Source organism: Poecilia formosa, unplaced genomic scaffold (assembly GCF_000485575.1).
Source record: "Poecilia formosa unplaced genomic scaffold, Poecilia_formosa-5.1.2 Scaffold521, whole genome shotgun sequence".
Lineage (NCBI taxonomy): Eukaryota > Metazoa > Chordata > Actinopteri > Cyprinodontiformes > Poeciliidae > Poecilia > Poecilia formosa.
Window position 1 is genome coordinate 260,429 of NW_006800460.1, and position 20,492 is coordinate 280,920.

General features: G+C 46.6%; 1 protein-coding gene across 2 annotated transcripts; it reads right to left on the bottom strand.

Annotated features, from left to right (window-relative positions):
* Positions 1–585: 585 nt before the first annotated feature.
* Positions 586–20,486, bottom strand: tnrc6ba (trinucleotide repeat containing adaptor 6Ba). 2 transcript variants are annotated; one of them, XM_007540155.2, is made up of 22 exons: positions 20,398–20,486; positions 18,619–18,705; positions 18,197–18,218; positions 17,390–17,815; positions 13,587–16,091; positions 12,851–13,015; positions 11,971–12,167; positions 11,800–11,871; positions 11,042–11,233; positions 10,780–10,899; positions 10,561–10,686; positions 8,868–9,008; positions 7,964–8,068; positions 7,313–7,508; positions 6,123–6,290; positions 4,840–4,986; positions 4,619–4,762; positions 3,560–3,652; positions 3,227–3,430; positions 2,862–2,929; positions 2,637–2,776; positions 586–2,294 (listed from the first exon to the last, which is right to left on the bottom strand). In XM_007540155.2, the coding sequence occupies exons 2-22, from the start codon at positions 18,673–18,675 to the stop codon at positions 1,826–1,828; spliced, it is 5,757 nt and encodes a 1,918-aa protein (XP_007540217.1). In that variant the 5' UTR covers positions 18,676–18,705; positions 20,398–20,486; the 3' UTR covers positions 586–1,825. The 2 variants fall into 2 exon arrangements, with proteins under 2 accessions (XP_007540217.1, XP_007540218.1); XM_007540156.2 differs by lacking the exon at positions 10,780–10,899 and having other exon boundaries at positions 1,826–2,294.
* Between the last annotated feature and the right edge of the window lie 6 nt (positions 20,487–20,492).

Sequence of the window (20,492 nt, forward strand, 5' to 3'; positions counted from 1 at the left end):
GAGATGCTTTACCAGGTCGAGAAAGAGTCACAAGCTGTTAGACAAAGGGCCCATTGTAAAGAGTTACGTTTTTGATTCTGTTAGACTCTAAGGCCCATTTCTCAGAAAACAGAAACTTATCAGACCACAGAGACATGATGTGATTTCAGGGAGCATCTTCAGTCCATATCATCAGCCTCCCTCCTCCTCAGACCTGCAGACTTTTAGAAACTCTTCTCAGATGTAATGGTAAAGCGTCTCCTTTCAGCGCTGAAAGTGAATAAAATAAGTCTGAATGCTTTTGTTGGCTGATTTTATGCTCCATGTGTCAATACAAATTATGGTTCATCAATTAGGATTTCCATTCTCAACAGTGAAATAATTTAAAAGCACTCTGTTTTCTGCACGTTTCAATAAATTTAATTGAGTTTAAGTTCAGTTGTGTTAAAGTCCTGACTCTTGTTAAAATAAATTTATAATATATAAAGCTGTATAAATCCAATCCAGGCCATTTTAGAAGCATTTTCATTTTAACTTTTTACAGGATAAGTTTTTAATCTCATGATAAAAGTCAAACCTTTTCCAACAATTAAACACACAAACAGCCAGACTTCAACTCAACCTTTATTATCTTGTTCTTTTCTGCTTTAAATTAACTTCCTCTCCTTTTTGTAACATATGAAATAAATGAAAACATCCTGAACAGGAGTGATAATAAAGACTGACTTAATTTAAATGGATACATAAACAAAAAAAAAGAGGAAAACAGAAAAACACAGTAAAACATAAACAGGTAATGTCTTTAACGTGTCTGTAAAACACTGTTCCAGCTCAGCTTGGTATGGTAGGACATGGCATCTTCACACAAATGCCGTCAGTTTCCTGCTTTGTCTTCAAAACAAAACACTTCTCTTATTGCATTTGACAGGAAAACAAAAAACGCTGCTAAAAAATAAACAACCGACATCGGAGACGTATAGAGCCAGATCAGTTTTTTAACTTTTCAGGCAGACGGTCGAAAAAATCCGTTTACATCCAATCGCTTCCCTGACTGGTAGCGCGCACACACACACACACACACACACACACACACACACGCACACACACGCTGAAGCGGTTCTTATGAATCTCTCCTGGACATAAAAGAAAAACATTCATCATCATGTTGAGCCGCTGGACGCTCTTCATGCACTCAGGCAGGCAGGAGGGCAGCTTTACAGCGAGTCATGGTTGCATCAAAACAAAAAAACGACACAAAGATTCACCGATTTCTTTAAAACATAAAAAATATGATAAACAACCAACGTACACCGACAGAGATACGTTACTGTCAAATATATGAGCAGAGAGGGTGATGACGGGGTTCAGCCAAGGCCACAGCTGTCGCAACGTCTTACCTGTTGGAGTAAAAAACTAAACGAGGAAGAGGAGGAAGAGGAGGAGTCGATGAACCCAGAGGCTAATAGTGCAAGTTTGGCTAACGATGCGTGTGTTTTACCCTGGGTCCCTCTCTGATGGCGGCGCTCCGTACCAGCAGACTAACCTCCGCTGACGCGTGTCGCCGTGTGATTCAGTAGTGTGGCGCCGTTCCTAAGCTCCGCCTCCCTCTCCCCTCCGGAAACGGAAAATGAACGCGCCCCGGAGCGCCGGGCCGAACACGGGCTCAGTCTGCGAGTCTGAGATCTGACCGTTTAATACAGATACAAAAACAAAGTGACGCACTAAAAACAGCGAGTTTACTGGTTGCCATGGCGACCCGGAGGGGCGGAGCCTGAGCGGTCTGGATGCTGATGGTGAGGTTCTGAGTTTAAGTGTTGCTGTCGTCTTCATGTCGGAGGTCGGCGGGTCAGATGGAGTCGGCGCCGCCGCCCAGCAGGTCACCCGGCAACAGGGAGGCGGGGCTCCCCATCTGGTGGCGGTCCTCCAGCGCCGGAGACGCCCAGAGGCCGCCGCCGGGGTACCCCCCCATCCCACCCCACAGCGCCGGCCGTGACGCCTCCGCCGCACCGCCGCCGTTGCTGCTCCACTGCGCGAAGATGCCGAGGCCGGTCGCCTGGGCGGCGCCGGCCGGGTCCGACGGGCCGCCGTCCAGACTCTGCCACCCTGAGCTGGAAGACACGGCGGCGCTGGAAGGGGCGGAGCCTTCCACTCCCCCGGCCGCGGTGGCGGCTCCAGGCCGGTCGCCGGCGTTGCTGCCGGTCCCGGCGGCGGCTCCTTCGCTCCCTGCTCCTCCGGCCTGGGAATGTGCAATATAACGAGCGACCTCTTCCTCGCTGACGAACTCCGCCAAGATGGTGGTGTTACCCAGAACGCACCTGGGGCAAAACAAGATGGACGCCGTCACTGTTATCACTGAGAAAAGCTTTCAAAGGTAAAAACTAGCATAAAACTAGCATAAAACTAGCATGCTCTCTTCTCAACTGGTGCCCAATGATTTTGCAGCAAAGATTTGTCTCAGTTTAATAGATTTTTCCAAAGGTCAAAGGCCAACTACTCCCATCATGAAGAAAGAAAAAAAATATATTTTTATTAATGTGAAAAGCTTCAACTGAGGAAACCAGCATGCTAACTCAACTGGTGTCAATCTTTTAGCTACCAAGCTTCACTGTCAGATAATCTGCACTCGGCTACGGTTTGGCGTTTCCCGTTTGCCTTACATGTGGAGCGCGCTCTGGGCCTTGGCCGCCTCCTGTTTGGAGCCGTAGCGGATCAGAGCAGTGCCCTGGGTCAGGCCGAGGTGAAAGGTCAGCAGAGGGCCGTGCTGCATGCAGATGGTTCTCAGGGTGGAGCCGTCGATCTGCGGACACACAGCAGGCCAGACGGCGCTCAGCTGGCAGCCGGAGCTCACTTCCTGTTTACGGTAAGGTCGGCGGCGTGCGTACCTGCGGCGTGAGGTTACTGAGCACCAGCCAGCAGCTTTCCCGGCCGTTCCCGTCGCTCCAGGTCGAACCTGCAGACAAACTTCACCTTATTCTGGAGCAGATGGTCACATTCATCATGTTAAAGTCAGTCAGTGTTTTTACTTCACCCGTTTCAAATTCTTTTATTGCATTTTAGGCAATGAAATGTTTGTTTTCTTGTTGGAAATAAAATTATTTGCATCTTTTAAAGTATTTCTAATATTTTATGAAAAAGTTTGAGGTTAAAGAAAAATCTGCTGAATTATTTTTTATCTGGTGTATTATAGCTCCGTTAGCGTGGTTAGCTCCGTTAGCGTGGTTAGCTCCGTTAGCGTGGTTAGCTGTACCGGTGTTGGTGGCGCCGCTGCCCCAGCCCCTCCCAGCGAGCCGCGGCGCTCCTCCAGACCAGGGCGAGGACGACGGCGGCTTCTGGCCGGCCAGGCCGGGCGGAGGCCGGGCCAGCTGGGCCTGGATGCTGCTGCGGCTGGCTTTCCAGGACTTGTGTCCAATGGGTTCTGGAGGCCAGCTGGTCTTATAGTCTGTGTACTTTGCTGCAGAAAGCAACACATACAAACACAAACAAACTTCACCAACTTTTTTAACTGTCATGGCCTTATTCTGCTGTGATGTGAGTAAAAACTGGAATTGAAATACAAAGGAAGGCAGTTCAGTTTATTTACCTGAGTTGTGTGCATTGTTAAGAAGGCTGTCTGAGGCACTATAGGGCCAGGCACCAGGTGAAGGCAGCAAGGTGTTCAGGGGGGGGGTGGAGTCTGCAACACAGGGCAAACAGTCTGACCTCAAGCTGACCCCAGCACAGTTCACCTGCTGCCCAACCAGCACTTTAACATCCAGTCATCAGTTAAATCCAGGAAACTCAGAAAATTATGTGGCTACAAAGGAATAAAACTTTAAATGTCAAAAAGTCACAAATATGCAAGAAAGGAGATTTTTCTGTGACTGAAGGCTTAAATTTATATTAAAACTAAGATCCTCTGACAGTTTAAAGACAAAAATTAGCATGAAAAAAGAAAAATAAGTCCAGACAAGTTTAGCATCGTCAAAGATCCACAAAGTTTCTGCAGGTTTCACAAACTCAGACCCAAAACCGTTAAGAATTAAATTTAGAAAAGAACAAATGTTACTGAGATTAAAGCTGCTGTTACTTTCTGACTTCAGCTGAACAAACAGGTTTCTGTCCAGTCAGCATAACTGATGCTACTGGACGATAAATCATGCCAGAGTTATCGCGATAAACGATAATATTGTTTTGAGACCATTTTCTAGTAATACAATGACAATAATGCAAGAAGGGAGATTTTTTTATTTAGTTATAAATAAAACTATTTGTAATGTTTTAAACTTTAAATTCTGATGGATGTTTAACACTGGACCTGGAAGACATTTTAAAAATACTAAAACAAAAAAATAAAATGAATTATGAAGTCTTTAAATTATCCTTTAATAAAAGTTTTATTTGAGACAAAAACATCAAACTGAAATTTTATTCATCCAGTTTTTGATACAAAGAGAAAAAAATGATAAATCATGAAAATGATTGAATTATTTTAATTTATTAAGCTTTTAATTGATTGATTTATTTCCAGGAAGCGAACTTTCATATTTACACTATTATCAATAAATAACGTGAAAATGGTCTCAACACATTATTATTATAATAGTAATTAATTCCAACTCATCGTTTCCTGCATCATGACCTCTGACCCCGCAGTCCGTACCGGTATTGTCTTGCAGCAGCTGGTGCTCCGAGTCGTTGAGGCCGGGTGAGACCGCGTTTCCCATCATGCTCCCCGGCGTCATGTACGGGTCGGACTCCGGGTCGACGCGGTCGATTCCCTTCCACGGCACGCCGGGCTGGAACTCTGCAGCGGGAACAAACATGGCCGTCAGTGACGCCAGCGGCCCTCCTCCGGCACCGCTTCCCGGCGGGTGCACCAACCGGGCGGCCAGCTGGGGGCGCTGCTGGGCTTGGCGGCCATCTTGTTGCCTGGGGTGCGATGCCAGCCGTCGCTCGCTCCGTCTCCAACCAGCAAGTCAAACTGGGAGTGATGGGAGGCGCCTGGCATCTTGATGGGGGTGATTGGGCCTGACAGGAAGCAGACGAATGTGACCCACAGCCAGGAAGTAACTAGTTACTCACTTGTTGGAAAAAAATACTTTTAGGATTATTTCTGTGTCCAAACTGAAGAAAAATGCAAAGATTCTTTTATTTTTATATTCTGACCAACAAACATTTTTTATGAAATCTGTAAATCATTAAAGATCCGAGACACAAAAATCACTTCAAACTGTTGCCTTATTTAAAGAAAAATAAAACTGTGCATCATTTTTGGGATGTTAATCGTTTTCTGTTTTATTGGCCAAATTTTTCATCATTACTGACTTGCAGTTTGCGGCCGAACCAAAGTATTTTGAAGGGCCATGAATGGCCCCCGACCCACACTTTGGACACCCGTGTCATACATTTTACTTTTGATTTCAATTATTTTCATTTTGGTCTTTAAAATTTTTCAAATAACTTTATATTCTGGTGAGATCATGTAATTTTGTTTAGTTGCTAATTTTAATCTCTGGTTTTTGAAGATTTAATTTGTGGAAAATCTGGATTTTTAAACTGTTTTTCCACCAATGAGCTCCTGGGTTCAGAGTGATGTCATCGCCCCACGGCAGCCATCTTGTTTGACAAACGTTATTTACATCTATTTATTTGGACTTTAGTTCAGGTTCACTTCATGATGAAATGAGAGTCAGACTAAGATTAATATTTATTTTACCAGAATAAAGTCATGATGCTACAAGAGTTCAGCTGCAGTAAAATCAGGATAAAGTTAATATTTGGAGAACAAAGAAAAATATTTTTAAAACTATTTAAGCTTTTCCTCATTAAAAACGAACATTTATTTAGCAGTAAATTAATCTTTATTTTTCTAATATCATGACTACATTATCATAATAAAACAAATTCTTCAGTTTGACCCTGAAAACACATTTTATGACTCAGAGTGAAGATTGAAATAAAAATCACTTTTTGAAAATATTTTCTGTCATTTGTGATTTTTTTTATGAAATAAGGCAAAAAGAAAAAAACAAGTTAATTATGAATGTATGACAAAAGTTGGAAATGGGCAGAACTAACTGAGTGTGTAAAAGCAGGAGGTGCCTCCATGACGGATCGTTTTTCCAGAACCTCAGATCCACCGGGTCAAAACGTCGGCCTCTCACCGTTTTTGTGGAAAGCGTTTTCCGGTGAAGACGCGTCGGGGGAGCAGCTGCCCTCCATCATCCATTTGAAGCGGGACTGAGGCGCCGCCGGGTCCTTCATGGCGCCAGCGCCGCCCACCATGGAGCCGCCCAGGTCCAGACCCGGCAGGTTCACAGCAGAACCGAAGCCTGAACACACACACACACACACACACACACAACCATTAGCAAACAGGATAGTACTGATCGGTAATTAATCACATTTTGGTTTCTGATTGATTGAAACTTTCTGCAGTCGATGCGCCCAGGGCGGCCATCTTGTTTGTTTACAGTCCGTTTGTCCGCTGAATTCAGGTCGAATCTACGGCCGAGTGTTCGGCTCCAGGTCAGATGTTTTATCCATTTGTTTTTATTTATGATAATAAAATCATAATACTGCAAGAATAACGTCAGAATTTTATGAGAACCCCAAGATAAAAAAGTAAATAAATAATGTTAAGCAAACTTTGGTAAAAACTTTAGAGATAAAACTTTATAGAAATACCAGGCCAGTCAATAAATCACATGATAATTTAAAACGGACTCAATTTAATTTTTCTCTTTCTACCAAAAACTGGATGATAAAAGTTTTCAGTCTGGAGTTTTGGTCTGAACAAGCTTTTATTCTGAAGGACCATTTTGTTTCCAGAAACTCCATAATTCAATTTATGTTTTATTTATTTAGGATATTTAAAATGTCTTCTAGCTCCAAAGTTCCACCAATAATTTAAAGTTATTGCTGTGTTCTTGCATCTTTATGTCATTGTTATCTTTATGTTACTGGATAATTGTCTCAAAACAACAATATTATCGTTTATCGCAATAATTCTGGGACGATTTATCGTTATGACTGGCCTAAAAAATCCTTCACCTTTTAACCATCAGCATCAAATTATCATCAGTAGCAGAACTTTGAAACTCAAAGTACAAACAAACAGAAGCTGTAAACAAACAAGATGGCCGCCCTGGGCGCATTGACTTCTGAACTACAGAAAATTAAATCATCACAAACCAGGAATGTGATCAATCGATCAATCGATCAATTGATCAAACGACAGAAGAATGAAATGATGAACTGAACAAAACTCTTGTAACTAAAATGTTTTTTCAGGTCAAATTTTGTTTCTTTCTGCCGTTTCTAACTTTACTCCAGCAGTTGGCGGCTCACTGACCCGAGTACGGTCCGAAGGGTTTCTGCTGCAGGTCCGCCACGGACCCGGCCAGGCCCGGATGGGGCAGCGCTTCGGCGCCGGGGAGTTTGGGACCCGACCCGCCGTGGTGGGAGGGGGAGAACTTGGAGCCGGACCCCAGGCCGCCGATCTGCTGGTGCTGCCTCTGCTGCTGCAGGACGGTCATGATGCGGGCCAGCTGGGGAGGCGAGGAGGAGGAGGAGGTGATGAAGAGTTATTGAAGGGAAAAACTGGACTGGCTCGTTATTAGAAACATTCATTCTCCTTTGCAGAGCTCCTCATGTCATTCAGATTTAACCCTGAGCATCAGTTTCATCACCTATTCCAAGCTAGATTTAGGTCTGGACTTTGACTAGACCGTTCTAAAGTCAGTCCCTCCAGGATTTTATGATTGTTTTTGTGATTTGTGGTGTTACTTTAGAAAATATTCCAGGAATTGTTATATTTCTTGCATAAATACAGAAGGAAATAACGGCTGCTGTTCTGATGACTGACCTGCCCAATGCAAAATGTTTACATGTTTGTGCAGCTTCATTATTGCTCTGTTCCTTCACTAACTGGCCTTTTCCTGAGTGTATATCCCAGCAAACGGCTGCTAGTGGCGTTTGGAGCAGCGGCCAGGTGTGGCGGTACCTGCTGAGGGTCGGGCTGCTGATGAACGTTTGGTGAGAACTTCCTCTGGTTCTGCAGCATCGGCTGCGGCGGCGGCTGCTGCTGCTGCAGTAAGAGCTGACAAGCCTGAACACAAACAACGGACAAACGTTCAGATCTACTGTCAACATTTACTTATTAAAGAGAAACCAGGCTCTGAAATCAGCAAATCTTTCAACTTGTTCTGATTCTTAAAGGGCCAGTATCATGTTTTGTTTTCCAGGCACATGGAGCCATTTTGTAGCATAATGAAGTAATTATTACTTTCAGCTGAACAGAAGATAACTTCCTGATCAACACCTTGAAATTGGGCCTCTGTCTCTTTAAAAGCTCCTGCTCCTCCTGAAGCTCCGCCTCCAGGAAGTCGTCCCAACATGGCTCCTTTTTAACCCTTTCATGTTTTTACCAGTGTTGCTCTGAGCAGCAGCTCCTGTAATGAGCTGTTTGCTAATTGCTGCTGGCTAGTCTGAAGGAGCCTAGTGGGGAGGATTCCTTTAACAGTTTTAACTGCAGCTGAATCGGCCGCCCATAACAACTCATCCCTCTGGACAATAAATAAGTTATTGCGTTAAACAATAATGTGGTTGTTTTGAGACCATATTCCAGGAATATAAAGGTAATAATGCAAAAAAAACATGATCAAAGATCAATAAAGTTTAAATTCTAATGAACATTTAAATATACAAATAAAACAGAAATGAATAAAATGAATTACGAAATGTCTGAGACCAAAACACCAGACTGAAACTTTCATCATCCAGTTTCTGATGGAGAGAAAAAACAGATCATATAAATGGAAATGATGGATTCTGCTTTAACTTGTCATGTGATTAACTGATTTGCTGTTTGAGGTTTGTTTATTCCAGGACTGCGGCGCGGTGCTCACCAGCTGCAGCTGGATCTGAGGCGGGTAGATGCTGAGCATGGCGATGTGCTGCGGGGACAGCTGTGGGGGGAACACGCCTCCCCCGACGGCCCCCACCGCCCCGCTGGGAGGCGGCATCGGCTTCAGCATGGAGCCCGGCACCTGCAGAACCACAGGCGGCCGCAAGTCAGCCTGACGACCCATGAACAAACCCACTGAACCTGCTGCATCTGATCAGAACTTCTTCAAATTAAATACCATTTAATATCTTTCCAAACTGACCAGGATTTTGTAATATTTTGCATTTAAAATCACTGATTTGTGGAGCCGACTTAGAAATATTTGCAAATAAAGTTGGAAATTTGTGCTTAAGAGGTAAATGTGACTTTTTGTTTGGTAACTTACTAAGTTGACATGAAGTAAATCTGAGGCATCAGAAGAAAGAAGTGCTGCAGTGCGGCGTTAGCATCACTTAATGTTTTTGACCATTTTGGAGGAAAATTTGCAATAAATTCATAATTATGCATTAGTGTGAAACTGACTGATGTAGTTTAGCAGAATGCAGATAAAAAACTGTTTAGTGTGACTCAGTAATATTTAAACCACAGAACTGTTTTACTGAAGGCTAAAATAAAAAGCTGCGGCTGTCCGGATTCGGCCCGCGGACCGCGAGTTTGACACCTGAGGCTCAGATGAAAACAAATCGGCAGGAAGTCAGGATTCGTTCCTAACGGTGCAGACTGCAGGTTTAACCCCTCGCTGTGCTGCGTGTACGGTCATGTGACCCAGACTAGCAACGCGCTGCGCAGCGGGAGCCGCAGATCAACCGTCACCGGAGAAACTCTGCTCACGTTAAAACCCCAGAGAATCAAGACGTGACGGCAACGTCGCTGCGCTGAGCTGCAAAACGGTGGGATTAATGAGGAGAACAGGAAGAGGTTCTGCCTAAACGCAGATTAATAAGCAGAAAAACATGAGAATCATAAAACCTACAGGAACTAAAATAAAAAGAAAACAAGATGCATAAAAACACAAATCAGGTCAAAAGTACAAAAACTTCTGAGTTTATGTCAAATCAGCAGAAAGACACTTCTAATGTATAAAACATGTTAAAAATAGACGCATTTCAGCTGCACATTTAGGTAAAATCTGCAATAATCACGCCAGTCTGACTGAAATTAATAAGAAAGTGTGTTTAAGTCAGTCAGTCTTTAACTGAACCTTTTCAATATTTACAGAGACGAACATGTACTGAAAATCATTTTAACACTGCGCCAATATTTACTGGAATAAATGAATAAATTCAGGAGCGTCCGCTCACAACCAGGAAGATCTGAAACTCGTCTCAAAAACTCCATTTTGAGTTTTGCGTCTTTTTTAACGAGATGTTTTACGTCTAGTAAAAAACTTTTCTTGTTATAGTAAGAAACTTTCACTGCATCTCATTTTCACCAACACTTTTCATACGATGGAAAAGTCACAGCGAGAATTTAGCAAAACATTTTCTCTCCCTATGAAAAGAAAACTTTTGGATTTTGCATGTTGCTATAGCAACAAAAAAACCCTCCAAAATGCTAAGCTTGCAGATTATTATCAATCATTTTTCATTTTCAATCAATAAAATGCGAAACTTTCAAAGATGTGGTGATGTGCTTGGTGTGGATGATCACCACCGGCTCCTACCAGGGAAACAGGAAGTTGGGACGGTTGTTACCTGGGCAGACAGGAACTGATGAGGCACTTGTGCTCGCATCCCTGGGGACTGGTTTATGGGCGGGACACCGGGCTGATGCCGTGACTGGGACATCCCTCCGGTCCCGCCAAAGATACTGTGGCCGCCCTGCAGTCAGAAAACGCAGCGTTTAGCGGCTAACAGCGGCGCGCAGGCGGGCCGAGGAGAAGGTTTGGGCGCCACCGGAGGACAGGGTCTTACTTGTCTAAAGGGGACAGAGTGGCTGAAGAGGGAATGGGGCTTGAAGGCGGTGGGAGGCGAGTTCAGAGAGCGAGGCGCCTCGTCTCCAAGGCAACCATCCTGATTGGCCAAATGTGAGGTCTGTCAGAGCGACAGCCACAGGCCGACCAATCAGAGCCGCAGAGAGGGGGAAGGCAGACGGAGAGAAACGACCAGGCAGGGAGAAAAGCAGAGTCACCAGAGGGAAGGCGGTTCGGACGCAGCGGCGGGCGAGAGGCCGTACCTTATCGTAGTAAGACGCTGCGTCCGCTGGCGCCGGCTCTTTGGACCCGGGACGGTACAGCATTCCTCCACTCGGCCCTCTTCCTCCTTTCCTCATCTCTCCGTTGTAGTCGTTCATCGCCATCCCCCTCTTCTCCGCCTCCAGCTTCTTCTCCGGCGGCAGGTCCATGTTCGGCCCGCCGGGCTCGTCGCTCTGTCGACAGATCGGACCGCGGTCAGACAGGAAATGTCTGCTGCGGAAACAACTAACAATAAATACAAACTTTGAACTTTGACGCGTTTATTGGGACTGTAAGCAACAGGTTGGATAAAAATCTGAGAAGTGCGGCATGCGTTTCTCCCAGAGCTCTGATCAGTCAGTCAGTCATCTGAACGTGGCGACTCTGGAGGAGCTGCAGAGTCACCATGACGATGACTGCTGCATTCAAGGCGCCTGGGAAATGGGAACTCTGAGCTGGGAATTTAAAACGTCTCCAGTTCCAGTGTTAAATGTCTGAGTTTAGACAAATCCACATTAAAAGTTGGTTTTACAGTGCATTGATTCAGAGAGGGGATAAAACAAATGCAAGCCACACTTTGAAGATATTTTCTAATAAAATCTCTAAGGCCATTCAGCTCCGTGGTTTTGTCCCACACAGAGTCTGCCTGGCACAGGAAGTCCTGAAACATTAAGGTTTGGAGTTCTGCTTGTGACGAAGGTCCGTCGGTATGGAAACTTTTGCTCTTCGCTGTGATTGGGTCATTAGTTTTCAGCCGTACCAGAATCCCCATGTTGGAAAACTGCCTGTTGATGGAACTCATCCAGGAATCTCCCGCAGCCTTCAGCGGAGCCTGAAGAAACCAGAGCAGAGCTTCAGCAGAGGAAACACAGAGAACTGAAAACAGGCCGCCTGCGATGCGACCTCTGACCCCACTGAGGTATCAACTCGCCTTGCTGCCGGTCTTCTTGCCCGGGTTGCCTTGCCCCCAGCCTCCGTTGCTGCCCTGGCCCCAGGAGGAGCCGCTGCCCTGGGAGCCGGCGCTGTTCCACATGCCTCCTCCGTCCTCCTCGTCCTCCCAGCTGGAGTGGCGCGACGCCGCCACCGAACTCTCCTTCTCCCCCCAGCCGTCTTGCATAGACTTCGATCCTTTAGATCAGGGTCAGAAAGTTAACCAACAGCTGATCAGAAGCCTCAACCTGCCTGTGACGGTGAACAAACAGGTTCACCGTTTTCACACGCGATGCTGGAGACGCTTTAAAAACCTGGACCAGGCCGGAAATACTGAAGTACAACAGGCTGGAACTCTGAGCAGCCAAAACGACTGACGAACAGCAGAAATGATGACATTTCATTTGGCACATCAAATATAAATATCACTTTTTATGAAAACTATTCCCCATGGATGTGTTTCCAATCTGCATTGCTACATATTAAGACAACAATATATTTTATTTAAAATTCAGAAACAAAAAACAAACACTGGATTTTTTAGCCATTTTGTTTTGAAGCAGAAAAACCGAAGAATGAACCAGATTTTACTTTGGATATTTAAAACGTCTCCCCAACGCAGTTAAAGCTCATTGGTTTGAGACAAATGGTCAACATGGTCTGGAGCAAAACAACATTATTATTACTTATTGGAATAATTACTGGGACAATTTATCGCCCAGTAACAGCCATAGCTGTAGTGCGCCAACAACATGCTGGCTAGTGCTAAAACAGCAAGTTAGTAACCATGGCAACCAGCTCTTTATGCAGTCAATCCCTCTAAATGCACAGAACAGATTCAGCTCCAAACATGATGAATAAATGAAAAGGATTTTTCTCACCAGATCTGATGGAGTTTGACGGAGCGTTTCCCCAGCCTGCCGGCTTCCCCCCGGCGTCGTCGGCTTCCCCCCAGCCAGTGGGAGCGTCGCTGGGTTTCCCCCAGGCTGCCGTACCGTTGTCCACCGCCGGAGCAGCTGGAGACGCGCCGCCCCAGCCCGAAGGTTCTGCAGACAGACACAGACGTCAACGACGTTCCTGGATTTACACCAATATGTCCACACTCAGCGACTCTGAGACTTCAGCCAATCTAAGCTGCACATCTGCTAAAGCTACTGATCATTATTAGCCACTTCCAACCAAAACTTATGCACATTTAGAGCAAACTTTTAAAACGTTGCATGGTGCAAAACATGCATGTTTCCATCTACCAGCTGGAGCGAACCAAACATGTTGACGCTACGCGTGCTGTGATGGGTAGCATGTCGTTAATGCCAGGCTAGTTAGCATAGCCACTGATGATGGCTGTGAAACGGTTTTCCTGCATTGTTCGTTTCTCTGCTATTAGCACATTTAGCAGCGAGTACATGCGGTTGATTGACAGCGGTACGTCCCTCCTCCCGGCTCTGACTGGCTGTTTCTGGTTGTTAGCGGCTCATGTTGTCAGACAGCCAGATCAGATCAGGGAGATCGATCAGTTCTCGGATCATCAGCTCCAAACATGGCGACAGATTAACAGACATGTAAAAAAGGTTCTTTAAAAGTTTCTGCAGCTCTAACTGGATCATGTTCTGGTACCTGTGAGCGCCGCAGTCGGCCTGTTGGGCTGCTGCTGGACCGGCGGTCCCGGCTGCTGGTTCTGACCCGGCCCGTGCGGCTGCTGGCTAGCAGTGCCGCTGTTCTTGTCCCACAGGTTAACCGGCTTGTAGTTGTAATGGGTCGGGTCTCCCCACGCAGACGTCCCGTCGTCGATCTCGCTCTTCCTGCTTATGGACTGCGGGGATGGCTCTTCCCAGCCGCTCGGTTCTGGTCCACTCCCGCCTCCGGCAGGGATTGGTCCGGAGTTCCAGCCTGAGCTTTGGTTCTGCGCCTGAGCGGCCATCTTCCTCCCGCCGCCGCCACCTTGCATGGCCCCTTGGTCCAGCTGCGGGTTCTGATTGCGGGGCTGTGATTGTTGCGGTTGCGCCGGCGGGCCTGGCATGGAGCCCGGCTGGCTGTTTGGCATCTGGTGCATTTTATTTCCTCCACTCCAACCCTGGTGGGGTTTGGGCGCCATGCCTCCAACGCCATCCACCCCGCCGCCTCCTCCGCTCCCTCCCCCTGTGCCTCCTGCCCCCCAGCTCCTCCGGGGGGCGCTGCTGTCCCAGTTCCCCCAACCACCTCCACCTAAATCCCCCCCTGAGTGCGCGCCGCTCCTCCTCTCATCATCCCAACCCCCACCCGATTTGGATTCTTGCTCCAACCAATTCTTACCCGATCCAACCTTGGGTTTTGATCCCCAGCCGCTGCCTTCGTCGTTCCCCCCTACGTCCTTCCAGCCCTCCGTCCCTTTCTCCTGCTGACCGACTTCCCCCCATCCTCCGCCCTTTTCTGCCCGACTGTTGCCCCTCCAGTCTTCGCCGCCCCAGTCCTTGGCTTCATGATTATCCCCTCCCCCCCAACCCGCCGCCTTGCCCTGGGTCAGCCCGGACCCCACGCCGGGTGCCACCGATCCAGACTGCGACATGTTCCTCATGTTGGTGCATGCGGTTGGGGGGCCTCTGCCGGACAGAGACGCCCCACTGCTGCTGCTGTTGCTGCTGCTCTCCCAGCCTTCCCCTGATGAACCGGTGGAGGGAACCAACGAGGGACTGACCCCCGGACCCGACGAGTCGGTGCTGAGGGTTCTGGGTCCGCCCAGAGCGACGGGGTGTTTTGATGAAGCTTTGCTTTGTTCCTCGACGTCCCAGGCCGTGTTTTGGCGGATCTGCGTCTGGCCCCAGCCGGAGTTGGACAGGACCCGCGGGTCCAGGTCGGACCGGCTGAGCAGGTTCTGTAAGGCAGCTTCTGCGTTGGGCGCCTGTCGACGAATGCGGTTGCCGTTGGGCCCGCTTCCACTTCGGGAGTTTCCGCCGCTGGATGAAGAACCCCCGTGTCCTCCTTGCCCCCCGGCGCCGTCGCCCCATTCCCCAACTTCCCCGTCTCCTTTCTGATTGTCCCAGGCTCTGCTAGCAGCGGGGACGGTGGATGAGGACGCAGTGGGGGGGTTCCCTGCAGTGCTGCCGCTGCTGCTGCTGCTGTTGCTGCTGCAGTTTCCCATTTCTTCAGCTGCAGGTTTCGACCCGCCACCCCAGTCGCTACTGGAAACCCCTCGATCCGCTCCCACTGGTAACCCCCATCCTCCCTGAGATGCCCCGGAGGTTTGACCCCCATTTTCAGCACTAGGGTACCCCCAACCCAAAGTCCCTTTATCCCCTTCTGCTGCCCCTCCCTCCCATCCGTCAGTCCTTGAGGCACCCGTTTTGGAGTAAGCTGCAGGGTAAGGTTGGCCTCTCCAGGAGGGGGCATGGCTCGGGTCTCCTGCACCTACCCTGGCCCCCCCAACACCATGGTCCATTCCTCCCCCAATCCCTTCCCCCCCTGAAATATTTGGTCCCGCTGATTCACCGTCCCACTTCCCCCCTCCAACGTCTCTGTCTCTGGATTGCATTTGGTGAAGTTGGTGCTGATGGGCGCTTGACTGATTCACAGATATAGATGGGTGGCCCCCCAGGCCCCCGGCTGCCCCACCCCCCAGCCCCATGGAGGCGGCGTTGTTGGCAGCGGCGGGGCCGTCCTGCTGCACCAGAGCAGGCCAGGCTGAAGGGTTGGCATTTGGACTGAAGTTGGCACCTGGAATTCCACTGCTACCATCCAGGGGGCCACTGGCGTCGTGGCTCCCGGGCACAGCAGGGGCTTTGGAAACAGAGGAGGGCTGTTGCAGCAGAGGCCCAGCTGCACCTCCTCCAAGATGACCCTGGGGGGCAGTTGACCCCCACGCCGCACTGTTAGGCAACTGCATACATTCATTGGGCAAAGAGAACGAGGAAGTGGGTGAGGGTTGGCCGCCAGAGGCACTGATGCTCGTCACAGGCGTGCCGCCGTTTCCTCCATCGCTGCCAGCAATACTAGGCCACTCCTCCAGGTCGTTGCCGTCAACAATGACCTTCTCCTTGCCCTGAGAGGGGACCTGGCTGCCTGAGCTTGCCCCCCACATGGAATTTGCATAATTATTAGTAGAAGCAGCAACTGATGGTGAGGTGAGAGCCAATGAAGATGCAGAATCTGTAAAAAGGGATAAGGAAGTCGGCAAGAGTCAAACAGGCCAGTCTGATTAGATATTTCATTACAGGCTAGAGTCTAATGGTGTTCTCCTCCTTCAGTCCGGTCGACCCGGTTCTACTGGAACCAGAACTCCATCATCTGCTCCACCTCCAGCTGCTGTGGTTCTGAGTCAAACCAGCCTGTTCCCCTCCTGACCTGTGGGGGCGCTGCACCAAGAACCACTGAAGGAAACGACACAAAAATCGGTTGGAGGATTTCTCTTTAGTCTTTGGTGGATGGTATTCTGGGTAAATCCAATCAAAGCTAACGTGTTAGCCTAGCGCTAGCAGCAGAAATGGCTCCTGGTCTTTAGCCTAAAGAGAAATTCTCCAACCGCTAAAATCCTCCATCTTGTTTCCATCTGGTGAAGAAGGAAGTTGCTCTCAGTGTCTTCAGAGGTTTTTGTGTTGTTTCCTTCAGTGGTTCTTGGTGCAGCGCCCCCACAGGCCAGGAGGGGAACAGGCTGGTTTGACTCAGAGCCACAGCAGCTGGAGGAGGAGCAGATGTTCTGGTTCCAGTAGAACCGGGTCGACCGGACCATCAGGGAGGAAAACAGACTTATACTAAAAATGCTTGCATTACTCAGTCCCTTCAGAGTTTTTCTAATTCCACAACTGTGGAAATTTGTTTTTACAAAAAAAACAAAGTGGCAGTATTTATTTTTTCTACTGCCTCAGCTTTACCTGATGTCTAATTATATTGGCAATATAACAGTAATCGAGTTATTTAAATCTTTAAAGAATAATTTTTTTATCTGCATGTTTTTTCTTCTACATGTAAATTTTGGTAACACTTTATTTGAAGGGGGTGAATAAGACTGTCATGACACCGTAATAAACATGTCATAACACCTGTCAGGAACATGAATAAGCCTTCATGAATATTTATGATTGTTGTCATAAAGCGTCATTCGGTAAATTATGACACTTTTAATACAAAGTTGACATTAACCAAGAAATCATTGCTGTTCAAACTTTACCTTTAATAACATAAAGTTACCTAATTTTTAAAGTGCAATCAGTAAAACTTTTATAACAAATTTATACCAGAACAAATTCATGTTCCTGACAGGTGTTATGACATGTTTATGACAGTGTCATGACAGTCTTATTCACCCCCTTCAAATAAAGTGTTACCAAATTTTGTTAGCAGTTTAACGAGAAAAAAAAAATCGCAAATTCTTTGGAAATGTTTCTGAAGTAGCAGCATAAAATCTGCTCCATCACAACCTGCAGCGTAAAGGAACATGGCCGCCTTACCTGAAGCAGCAGCCATGTTTGTGTTCGGGCCATCGCCCCCGCCTCCCAGCAGCATGGAGGACAGCGGCGGCTGCCCCCTCTTCAGTAGCACTTTATGGTCCTGCTGGCAGCGAAACCGCGGCGGCACTTCTCTCGGCATGTAGCGCGATGGCTGCTGATTCGCCTGGGCTGCGCCGCCGCCCGCGCCGCCGTTCCCAGTGGCGCCGGGGCCGGCGGCAGAGGAAGAGCCGGTGTTGGAGGCGGGCTGTCCGTTGGCCACGGCCAGGCGCTTGGCATTGTTGCCGCCCGGAGCCGGGGGGGCAGCGCTGCCGGGGCCCGAGGTGGCCGGGGACGGAGCGGCAGTGGGGGCGGGCACAGGGCTGGGGGAGGCGGAGCTGCTCTGGGCGGCGGGAGACTGGGCAGCAGCCGGCTTGGTCACGTCTGTCACTGCAGCGAAAGAGAAAATACCAAGAAACTGATTGGATGACAGCAGCAGACCGAGGAGAAGCAAACGAGTGAAAAACTAAAGCAAAAATCAAAGGCGCACGTTAAACACCTTTTTAAAAATTAATCTCTTTTTTAATTAGGCCAAACATTTAAAAATTATAAGATGCCAGTTATTTAATTAGGATTTAGTAAGAAATAATTAACATTTGCAGAAAAATCTAATAAAAACTAACTTGTTTCTCACAAATGTTAACATTTTGTTGAAGCAAAAAAGTTTCTTCTGTTAATGTAAAGACAATAGAAGAGATTTAATCACAAACATTAAAACTAGTCCAACAGATGGAAACAGCAGTTAAATAAAAAACATTACATTCAGCTTACCTTTGTTTTTTTGCTCTGCAACCTGAAATGAAGAAAATGTTTCTAAATTAATCTTTTCATTCTTTTCATGAAATACAATTTGCAGTATTGAAGCTTTTCAATACATTTTCACATCACAGTTAATAATCAAGTAGAGATCTTGAATTAATCAAACATAATTAATCACCATGAAGTACAGTTTTAGCTCAGTTAAATAAAATAAAAATTCACTACAGGTTAAGGATCAGCTGGACAATTTCTCCTCAATCAGAAGATAAAACACAACGACCACAGTATCCAGAGAAATCAAGGCAAATTAAGGAATATTTAAGTGATTTATTAGTTATTTCCTGTGATTCTGATTTTGAACTCATAATTTTGTGCAATTAATTTCTTTGAGAATCTGAATCACTCGACTCGTTGCAGATTGCAGGTCGACTTGCCTTCTGAGAGGCTTCCCTTTTCCGTTTGTCTTCCTTTTTCCTTTTCTTGTCTTCCATGAACTGCTGCTCCCGACCAGATTCTCCCCTCTACAAAAAACAAACAAACTGTGACTTATTAAAAAAAAGAAATCTCAAATGTAAAAGGTTATATCAGGGTTTGGAAACTAAGAGTAGCTTAATAAGGTTTAGTAAGTTCAGTTAGCGTAAAGGAGCTAACTGAACTTACAGTGAGTTAGCATGACTGTAAAGCAGCAGACTGCAGGCTAGCCAAACAGATTCTGACCAACCAGCTCATTATGTTTCCACTGCAACTCAATCAACAACAAAACTGCAAGAAACCATAATATCACAGTGAAGTACATCATTTTATTAAGTCTTTAATCTCCCCATACATCTGAAAAAAACTCAATGTATCTATGAAGCAGCAGCTTTAGCTCACAGTGACTCAACAGACGCAACTAAGGTAGAATATAACAATTTACTTTTAAAATGTTTTAAGCATTAAACAAGCTGCTTGGTCATTATTAAATTAAATAGTTGCCTTTAAAGAACCACTGAATGTGATGCAAAGTAACTGGAAAAATAAATGTTTTATTATCAGCAGTGCAGATAATTGCAGCTTTTTATACAAATAAAAGTATTTCAGCAGAACATTTTGTTTTAAATCTAAACACAGTAAACCAGTGAGATGTATCAGGGTTGAGGAGTAGAGAATCTCATACTGAAATAAAAAGCATATTTAATAAAAACAGCAGGATCTGGTCTGTTTGAAACTGGCAGGAAAACCGAATCATTTGCATAATCTGTTCATATCCTGCAGCCTTAGAAAAACAAACATCCATCTAGATCTGTAAAGATGAATAAAACCTTGTTTGAAAAGTATTTAGAACATAGAAATGTGTGGAGGCAGATGCAGTTCATGAAATGAGCATTTCTATAGAAATAAACTTCATGAAAATGTGAGCTGAAGCAGCAGTTAAATGCCAAAACTTATAATCAAAGGAGACGTCTGAGATCATAAGGACAGCCTGAACATACAGTCAGAGATAAACAGAAAGGTTCTGTGAACAGCTGGGCCGGGCCTGGGTGTTAGTTTCGTTTTTGATTTTTCCAACCCTCAGGATTCCTGAGCTCAACCTGGCATCTGACTGAAGCATTTCTGACCTCAGGCCTTAAGATTCACCCAGATGTTGATGTTCCCATCAGTCAGACCCCCAGTGACCCCCAGGTGACCCCCCAGGTGACAGGTGTAGCTCAAATCCAGCAGCAAACGTTCATGCAACATTTATTCTTCTAATCCTTCAGCTTGCAGACCAGCTAACGTCAAAGTTAGCAGGTCCCCTTCCAGAATGAGTGGAAAGGAACTTAAGGGGAAAATGCAACAAAAGGCTTTAATAATAAATTCACTGAGCACAGACAGAACCAGGAACCCAAATTATCTGGTGGCTGAGTATCAAACTCGATTCTTATTAGCCCGCTAATGCTAACACCAAGGAGTGGTTTCATTCTTCGGTCAAATATATGCGCCCAGTAACGTGTTAACCAGACAACCCAGTGTTAGGTTCGGTTAACTGGTACCAGCAAACACAGAAGGCCGAACCCCTAGATCTGCTATAACGCTCCGCTACACCTAAGCTAGGTTCCTGACAGCGGCTACAAGCCGCAGCTAAAGGCGCTAGCAAGGCTACAAGCGCCGCATTTCTCTGACAGCTACGGTATTTTTGCATGCACACCATTTCTAACCCAAATCAGGAGTTATCAGCAGCACCAGCGACTCACCTCAGGAATCACATATGAAGGTTGGCTAGCCTGCTAGCTAGCTTAGCTAAAGTGCTTCAGTGCGAGCTTTCTTTTTCAGGCATTCGTCGAGGCTA